The following is a 10471-nucleotide window of genomic DNA, read 5'->3' as shown; positions in this document are numbered from 1 at the left end:
GATAGTTACTCGTATTTTTTGGTGAGATGAGTCGTGTGTTGTTGCAAGGCTACAAACTCCTTAGATTGGGTGCTCGGTAGTGATTGGGAGCGCTCCCAATGGTTGAGACACTATGGTCCACCTGCAAGTTATCGGTCCTAGTGTTGGGAGAGCCCATACACCCAATTTTTATTGGGTCTACCAGACGATCCTATCTCCATCCATAAATCCAGATCAAAATCCGAATGGGTCAAAAAATCGTCCTCATATCTCTCTCTCAACGGGCTATTATATAAGCATGTTCAACGAACATGGGTTGCATGTTATGAAAATAGGGAAAAGTGTTGAAAATATATGGACAATTGTTAAATTCAAGGTGGTGATTTTTATTTATTTATTCTAGTTATAAAGGGATAACTTTTTTTTTTTTTTTTATCCTTTTTCTGGAGCTTCATGCATCAGGAAATAAGACATAAGAGAATTCTCTTATTTTTGGGAATTTAAGCTTATATTAATTTGATGGGTTAAGAGAAAAATAATATTTTTTTAAAATGCTCAAACAAGGAAATTAAAAACTATGAAACATTCTTAACCGTAAAATCAACCTCTCGAAATTGATTTGTTTTAAAGTGAGAATATTGCTAGCAATGAACATGTTTTGATAGAAGTAGACGCATTTTGTAAGTCTCCCAGAAACTTGAATTCGTGTTGCTAATTTATTTATTAAAAATTATTATTCTATTTTTAGTGAATTTATATGTTAATTAATCAAGATTAAGAAAAGAACATAAATGATTAAGATTGGAAACATATAGCATAATTGTGTGATGAAAGCTTTGAAATTCCTAATTTAATCAAATTCATATTCTATTTTTAGTGAATTTATATCTTTCTTTTAATGCTACGTGTAATCATTATGTCAACCAACACAAACATAATAATTTTGATAGAAATTAAGCTAATATTTCTCAATCAATAAACGCTGTCATTTTTATTTTTGTTAACAAATTAAATGAAAAGAAAGTATTGTAAGAGAAAAAAAAACAATCATGATTAGTTTTCCTCAAGAATAACATCAAATTCAAAATCAATATCAAGCTCACTTCTTTCCTTAAGGACCTTCAGGAAGTTCTGCACATACTCCACGTCAGTCCCGCGAAACCTATTCCCAACTGGCCAATCCATGCCATTCACCCTGAAACAAGATTTCTTAGTAAAATTTAAAACTTTATTCACTGTCTTTCTGCAAGGTGAGCATATAAGATAACTGATCACCATAAAATTAGCATGAGAAATTAAGTAGTTTTTAATCTTTCATGAATGCCAAGTTTCTACATATAGATAAAACAAGACTAAACTTCCACAAAAGGCTTGAATACGCAAGAGTTTTGTGAAGTTGGGATTTTGAGAGGCTACTTAGATTTTGATTACGTAATTAAGTAGATGGAGAAAAAAGAAAAGAAAGGGGGGGAAGTAATGATTAATTACCTTCTAGATGATTCCGATCCAGATGAAATGGCGACCTCAGTGAGAATATCCATCCACCTTCGTACTTTCTCCATATCTTCACCGAAATCTTCTTCATCCTTTTCGAAGACAATCGTGTAACTCTCTGCTTGTGCATCTACCTTTGATTGCTCGACATTATAAGAAACTGTTGAAACTGGAAAAACAGTGTCTGATTTCATCTTTTTCATGAATCCAACAATCTTGACAAGTTCGTCGAACCACCAATGTGAACAAGCATAATCTCTTGCAAATATAATAATTGATAGCCCCGACTCTTTAATGTCCCTTAGGAGACTCGATTCAATTGCCCTCAGAGACTCTTCCATGTTTTCTGGGAGAATGCCTCTCTGGACTAGAGCTGGATACAAATGGGTAAAATTATTGCTAGTGTGCTCACCTCTGAAGCTAAAGAAGACATCATGCATCCATTGATAGTAAGATGAAGAATTAGCCAAAGAATCAATATATGAAGAAGCTGTTTCTTTGCTTGCAACAATAAGATGGCCAGTAGGTGATTCCCATGATGGAGTGTACGGATAATTTACTAAACGAACACCACAATTCTTAACCTTTACTCCTCGCTCGTAAGAATGAAAAGACAACTCGAGTTCGCTATAGGCTTCATTCTCCCGTTCTTTAAGCTCTTTTAGATAATCAAAAGATAAATAGAATAACCACATATGATCTGACAGAGCTTGCATAGAGTTACAACCTATATACATGGGCGAAGGATAATTCTCTTTTCCATCGACTTTGAAATGACAAAAGAGAGGGCTTCTACCATGTGCACTGAATGCAACACATGCAGCAAACCCCATCCATCCATTAGCATCACCATCCAGATAATAAGAAGGCACCTGAACCGTAATTGAAGATTCCTTACTTTGATGAGTAAACCAGCCTGGGATTTCATTTCCAGGAACAACAATACCAAATCCAGGTCTTGGTGATGAGCCCTGTATCATAAAACAAAAATGTTTCAGAGAGAGAGAGAGAGAGAGAGAGAGAGAGAGAGATTGGATATGGTGAAGAGTAGACCTGGAGGTATTTTTCAAGCATGTTCAGACCCATGTTGTTTTGGCCCTTATGCTTGTACAGTTCCCAACAGTTAACACATTTGAACTCTGATCTTTTCAGACTGCTTAGCTTTATTGGATCTGGAATTTCTTTTAGTCTTAAACAGCCATCCAATTTTACTTTTTGAACATTCAAGGGAACCTCAGGCAATGATTCAAGCATCACGCAATCCTTCAAGGCAAGCTTTTCAAGCCTAGAAAGCTGATTTATGCTTTTAGGCAAGCTAACAAAGTTATTTCTGCTCAGATTTAGAATCCTCAATGATGATAAGCAGCCAATATCTTCAGGAACTGCTCCTTCTCCTAGATTGCAAGCACGTAAATCCAGTTCTTCTAATGAACACAAACCAGACAAAGAAGGCAATACTTGATCCGTGAGATTCACAGCTATTCTTTTGCATCCATTAAAAGACAATACTCTAAGATTCTTCAAAAGAAAAATAGACGCTGGAGGTTGTCTAATTGAAGTTCCACTTGCATCAAACTCCTCCAAAGTTTCTACTTCCCCCAAATTCTCTGGTATGTTCTTAAGTTCAAGGCAGTCAGACACATCAAGTCTTTTGAGGGATTTCAAACCACTTATACTATTGGGAATACTTTCAAGGTTCTGACAATTGTTCATGCTCAATAGAACTAAACCAGCCAAACAATGAAATGATGAGGATAGTTCTGCAATAGCAGTCCCATCTAAACGAAGCTCCCTCAAGAAGTTCATGTTTCCTACTATATCAGGAAACTTATCAAGTTTTGAGCAGCCACTGAGAGTGCAAACTTCTAATGATTCCATTTCAAGGTAGCTTGGGAGAATCCTAAGACTATAGCAGTTCACAAGATTCACAAATTGAAGCTTCTTGTGACGTCCAAATGATGGATGGACCTCAGATAAACTTGCACAACCTTCAAGAATCAGACTCTCGAGATTTGGAATTCCAGAAAAATCTGGAGTATTGGTCAGGTATAGTGAGTTGCTGAGATTGATAGTTTTCAGATTAACTAAAACCTGCAATCAAGACCGGAGAGAGAGAACAAACATTAAATGGTGGTACTATACATTCACTATGATTTAGTTTTAAATAATAATATTTGACAAAATAAGAAAAAAAATTTCGAATATTATTATGTGATGTTTTGTTCTCTCTCAGTGCAAAAATAAAATGAAGACAATAATAATAATAATAAAAAAGACAAAAATAAATGAAAATAAAAATTGTGTTTAGTAAAAATTATGTTCGATAATAATTAAATGGGGGTACTATGCATTCATTATGTTTTAGTTTAAAACAACATTTGACAAAATATAATAATTTAGTACTTTGAAAATACATATTTTTAAGTAGCATTTAGTTACTGTACTAATATAAAGGACACATAGACAATAAAAAACAAAGGAAACAAAACAGAAAATGAGACAAAAACAAAATTATATTTGATAATATTATGCAAGAGAAAAGAATTATTTATGTATCATGTTTGATCATGGTACACAAGATATAAAAAAATATAATTTTGTATCATGTTTGATCAACAGAAAATGAGACAAAAACAAAATTATATTTGATAATATTATTCAAGAGAAAAGAATTATTTATGTATCATGTTTGATCATGGTACACAAGATATAAAAAAATATAAAAAAAATTATTTTACCATTAATATGTAATATTATCAAACTAAAATGTTTAAAAAACTAAAGAGATGTTTTTTTTTTTACTTTAATTTATATTCAGAGTTAATATTAATAATATTATAATAATTCTAATTATAAAACCAGATCTGACTCAATAGGTCGACCTAATCCTATTGGGCTTAAATTGGTTAGGATTTAAGAAAAAAAATAAAAGAGAGTTTGACCGGACCAGACTTAACCTAGTAAAAAACCAGATAAAATATGGATAAAAAAACTGTTGATTTTTTTAGTCAAAATGAGGTTGCTTTGGTTTTATTTTTTATATATAAAAAAATTGGGTCAACTTGGGTTGACACTCCTAACCCGTGACTCAAAAATTACTCCGGGTCAACTTTCGAGTCGGGTTTTAAAACTATAATAGTAATTATTTTTATCCATATATTGACTTGTGTCAACCCATATTAACTCTCTCAACTCATGACCTGGGATTTGCTCTAGGTCAACTCTTGAATTGAATTTTAAAACTACGATAATAATAACTTTTATCCTTATGTTGACTTGGGTCAATGATCAACTTGACACGTGATCCATGCCTTGTCCCGGATCGACCACCTAGTCGAGTTTTAAGACTTTAATAAAAATGTTATTCTTACGTTGACTCGGGTCAACTTAGGTTGATCTTCTTAATCGATGACTCAGGTTTTATCCCATATCGACCTCTAAGTTGAGTTTTAAAATTATAATAATAATTATTATTATTATCCTTACATGTTTTAGTTGAGAAATTTTTTTAAAAGATAAGATTTTTTATAAGGATATTTTAGAAATAAAGATAATAAATATTGTCTCGGGAAATATATTCCTTCTATATTTCCTGTTATGAAATTATAGAAATTCACTCTAAAATTATTTTAGGGATAAATTTATTTTTATCTTTATATCTTTATCTTTTTCAACTAAATATATTTCTATTTTTTTTTGTCTCTTATGTTTTTATACTAAAAGAATAACCAAACATTAACTTAAAATTTTAATCAGCTAATTAACAGGAAATATGACAAAATAAAGTTAACAAAGTGCCTTAATTTGTCATTTTTAAGTTCTAACTTGACAAATTTTATTATTCAATTTCAAATGTAAAGGGAAACAAAATTAACCAAGAAAATCTAAAATAAAAAAATAATAAGTAAAAACTGATAGTGAAAATAAATTAAAGGTAACTAAAAATTTATATTGGAGGGTAAATTGAAAAACAAATCCAATAAAAAAAATTAAAAAGAAAGGAACAAAGAAACAATAAGAAGCCATAAACTTGGATTGAAGTGTGAAATTGAAAATCAATAAAGTTTTTATAAAAAAGCTAAGGAAACAAATTAGAAAAAAAAAAGAATATGGACCAAATTAAAAAAATAATATATAAGAAATTGAAGTTAAATAACTAAATTTAAAAGAAATAAAAATGTACAAAAAAACCCAAGGAAAAAAAGTAAGAAATTAAACGAAAAAGGACAGAAGTAGAAATATAAAAAACAAAGACGATCAATAACTAATTTAGGAGGGGGAGAAAATAAAGAGAGAAAACAAATCCACATGCGATAAAGTGTTTAATAATCATTGACACGCGTCGCAACACGAGGAAAAAGGATACGACAACATATCTAACGACACAATAAAAAGACAGTTTTTACCACATGGAGGTGTTACATGCGTTACCTGAAGTGTACAAGCGCCTCACAGATGCTAACATGTGCAATGCACATGCCAACAACTTTTTAAAATCTAATATTATATACTCTTGGTTAAAAAACTATAATACCCTCAAGAACAATAAATAACAAAAAAAATCAATTTGAAAAGACAGAAATAACCCTTTACTGAAGGCTCTTTTTTACTATAAGGGTATTTAAGTAAATTTACTATACAAGCAAGAGTGAAAAACAAAGATTGCCCCTAAACCCATGCATATGTATATTTTGCTTTCTAGAGCATTTTAGTAGTTTTACTATTTATAAAAAAATCTAGAAAAACTATCTTACCCTCACCAACAAGCCTAAATGTTATTTGATTGAGGGGTAAAATAATAAATTTTATTGTAGTCCATGATTAAATGAGTTTGGTGCTATAGTAGAGGTAGTATTCTCACCACTTCCATTTCAAGTTTATTTTGTTATATATAAAAAAGGAAATCTCAAAAACTTCTGCCGTCCATTATCATTTATACCCCAATAATGTAACAAGTATTTAATAGTTACGATATTCAATTGACAAGCAAGCAACCATTAATAGACAATCTCAAGTTTTGATTTTTTTTTTCTCTCCTTGTTGTAACCTGAATTAAAGTGTAAAATTAAAAATCAATAATTTTTTTTTATAAAAGAACTAAGAAAAACAAATAAAAATTAAAAAATTAAGAATTAAATTGAAAATAATAATATATAAGAAATTGAAATTAAATGATTAAATTTAATAAGAATAAATATCTTAATCTCTTGTTTATTTGCACTTGTCTATTATATGTTTTTTTTTCTTCTCTCTAAATCGAAATCTCACTTGAGAGCCGAGAGTGCAAGGGAGTCCTATCACAATTTGTCATGAATCGGTGACCTTGTCCTATGTGTACAATACTTTTGCTTCATGTTCTCTCTTGTTTCACCATTCCCTTTGATGCCCTTCGTGGTTTATTATGGCTTATGAAAAGATAGAAATAAATACAGAGCTAGTGGGTCTTACCTTACATCCGTACCATAATTGCTCAATACTGCTGCAAGACATGTAGAGTTCAACAAGCTCATCCGGACGGAAACAAGCTGGCAATGACATTGAAGGGTAAGCATGCCATTCAAGGAATCGTAGCTCGTTTGAGAGATACTCGGGTCCTTCAGAAAGATCCACGTTGTGAATTTTGAGCAATCTTAGTTTTGTCATTTTTGAGAAGGCTGTCATGTTCCATGGTGCCTCTTTTGCTTTGGGCAAGTCCAAGAATATACTTTCTATTTTTCCCTGTCGACCAAGAGGAAGGAGAGGTAAGAAGCTATTACAGAGTAGAGATGGAGCATGAAATCTTATGGATAATGAATGTTCTGTATATATCAGCTACTACTCACTGTGCTGTCCTTGAGTGCGTCGCAGACATCCTTGTACGTGCACAATCTACTGCGTCTTCCAGGCTCTTCAGGGGATTCAAGACGAACAATTTCTTCACCCATTTTCTGTAATAAATTATGCATCCTTATCTCATCTCGTGAGACGCTTATAAGGGATTTCTCAATAAGAGCCTCCATCCCAATATCTGCATGGAACCCACAACTGTCAAGTAGCCTTGTTATACGATCCTTTTTCATCCCCTTCAAGAAGCAAGCGATATCTAAAAATATTTTCTTCTCTAATTCATGGAGGCCATCAAAACTAATGCGAAGAACATCAATAATCTTCCTGTCAGGAATGTCATTCATTCTATCAATTGCACTTTTCCATTCACGCAGACCTCTTTTATGCAAGAACGAACCAATGACTTCAAGAGCTAGTGGGAGGCCATTAGCATAACCCACAACTTGCTTGGACAGTTCCGATAAATCTTCGGTAGGCTGGTCTCTTTTGAAAGCTTTCCAGCTAAATAACATAAGAGCATCTTTATCATTTAATTTCTCAGCCTCGTATATTCTAGTAACACCATGGCTATCCAGCACATGTTTATTTCTGCTCGTTATGATAATCCGGCTCCCTGGACCAAACGATCCATGCTCTGCAGCCAACGTCTGTAATTGTTCTTCATCATCTACATCATCGAGAATAAGAAGAACCCTTTTACGCCGCAGCCTGCGCTTTATCAAATCAATCCTTCTTGAAGAATCCCGTGCGGTGGGAAGCTCCATTGAGATTTCTGAAAGAAGTTGTTCCTGTAAACGACACAGTCCATCTTTCTCTGCAAAAACTTCTCTCACATTTGCTAAGAAGCAGCTGCCTTGGAATTGCCAACGGATCCTATCATACATGACTCTTGCAACGGTTGTCTTCCCCATGCCACCCATTCCACATATCCCTATAAAGAGAGTATCATTTGCTTGCTCGTCTATATATTCATTCAATACCTTCAGACGGGAATCTATTCCAACTAAATTTTTGCTAATTGTTGGCAAAGTGAAGCTTAGTTTGCACTGTATATATTCAGCAATCTTTTTTATTGATTGTGACTCGTCCCTGCGTAAAAGGGGCAAAAACATTAGGCATGCAGTGTGCGAAAACATGAAATATTGTTACTTGAAATATATGCGTGGTTGTTAACGAGAAATTAATCAATCAACCTTTGATAATACCTCAAGGAGGAGGAAAAGGAAAGAATAATTTGAAAAGGAACTAGGATTCTGTGGATGCACAGAATGATCGATCCTTATAATAGCTAGCTTATTGCACATAGAATAGCATGCATGTAAGAACACAAAAGCCACTAAGTATGGTTTTGACAGGCAAAAAACCAATCACTTCTTAAATTGCCATGTCAATTTATCAATTTATCTTGCAATGATTTGGTTGTATAAAACTTTTTAGATTTTAAATTGTTGAGTTTTTATTCGAAAAGATTACTCGACATAACATTTCTTTTGTGTATTGTCATTTGTCAAGCTCGCCATGAAAACTCAATCACTTGCCTCCTTTTAGTCACCCTTCAATATTAGTTTTTCGATATTATATTTTGCCACTTGTTAAATTGATGATGAAAACTCAACGACGAAATGAATGTATAGATCTTCAATATTTCTTCAGTCATGCAGTTACTCTCCATCAATTTCATAATTAATTAGGAAAAAAATCCATTGCGCATAAAACTTTGGGTTGTCTTTAAGGTGATTTGTCTTTAATAAAATAAATCTACAAACACTTTAGCATCTTGTATTCTTGTTTTTTCTGTTGTTTGAATATGCTAATAAATATTTAATAATATAATGCATTGATTTATAATCAAAGGTCGAACATATGAAAAAAATAACTTACAAGAATAACGATTTGCGAGACAGTAATAACTCCTTCCAAAATAAATATAAACAGGCTTAGTTTACCTGTTCCGTACATCCCAGCCAGATAGATTGGCCACTGTGGAGAGACAATCACTCCAGCATTTTACCTTGTCCAGATTTCCCGAGAGCTTTTCTTTATGCTCAATGGACGCCTTCATATAATTTCCTTTCTGATCGGCTACCTCTGATGGATCCACATCATAAAAAACTGGTAGAACAGTGTGCCCCATCTCTTTCATGCACTGAACAATCTTGACGAGCTCATCTAAGCACCATGGTGAAGACGCATAATCTCTTGAAAACACAACGATTGAAAATCTTGAATCTTCGATGGCCTGCCAGAGAGCAGGTTCGATGGTCTTTCCTCTCTCTAGCTCCCTATCATCCATGTATACATCGATGCCTCTTTGTACCAAATTAGAATATAGATGGCTAGTAAAGTTATTCCGTGTGTCTTTGCCTCTAAAACTAAGGAAGACATCATACATCCATTGGGGAGGAGAATAAGAAGATGAGGTTGCTTTCTGTATGCTGGATGAAGCCATGGGAATCCCAGTAGCAATAATTTAATACTGATTGATTCCTTCTAGTCTTCTTAACTCTTAACTAGCGTTCTCCTGAGTTCAAACATGAAACAAAAAGTTAAGAGCAAGAGATTTGGCAAACTCAAGGTGGAACATAATTCTAATACACGTAGCAGAGACAAACCGTGTGGGAAGAGTTGAGTAGAGAGAAGACAGATCTAGCCAAAGCCCAATTCTTTCTTCTTCTGGCCTCTCCACAACTGTGTAACTTCCAGATCCCCCTCTCCCTCTCTGATTTTTCTCCTCTCTTACACCCTCGATCCTTCACTCTCGGTTTTTTCTCCGGTTTCTTTAAAGCAGAAACTCGTACGGCCGGTAAACGTCCTGGATTTTTTCTTATGTGATTGTATGGAAGATTACTTTCAATGCAGACAAATGAAAACGCATGTGGAATCCAACACGCATTGGACTTAAGACTAGACACTTGACCTGCGGCAGTTATTTTTTTCATAAAAAATATTATAAAAAATAATAATTTAAAAATTTTGGATTTTTCTGTAAAATTATACCTAAAAATTTTAGGTTTGGCTATAACAACTGACCTAAAAGTAATATTTATAATATTAATAATAAAATTAAACTTGCATGACCCAAGTCTAAGTGAGCCTGACTGCAACACTGAACCTAAGAATATTGGATATGGATCTGGCTATAAGATTGTGTCATAAAAAGTGTGATAATTAA

The 10471-nt window shown here is 33.2% G+C and overlaps 1 protein-coding gene across 1 annotated transcript; it reads right to left on the bottom strand.

The window, feature by feature from the left end:
* Positions 1-951: 951 nt before the first annotated feature.
* LOC118034474 (TMV resistance protein N-like) lies at positions 952-10052 on the bottom strand. The gene is made up of 7 exons (XM_035039772.2): positions 9912-10052; positions 9246-9820; positions 7296-8388; positions 6922-7191; positions 2527-3564; positions 1468-2444; positions 952-1174 (listed from the first exon to the last, which is right to left on the bottom strand). Exons 2-7 carry the CDS (start codon positions 9746-9748, stop codon positions 1033-1035), a joined length of 4023 nt encoding a protein of 1340 aa, XP_034895663.1. The 5' UTR covers positions 9749-9820; positions 9912-10052; the 3' UTR covers positions 952-1032.
* Between the last annotated feature and the right edge of the window lie 419 nt (positions 10053-10471).

This window comes from Populus alba, chromosome 13 (genome assembly GCF_005239225.2).
Source record: "Populus alba chromosome 13, ASM523922v2, whole genome shotgun sequence".
Classification (NCBI taxonomy): Eukaryota; Viridiplantae; Streptophyta; class Magnoliopsida; order Malpighiales; family Salicaceae; genus Populus; species Populus alba.
This window is presented reverse-complemented; position numbering and strand designations above follow the sequence as displayed.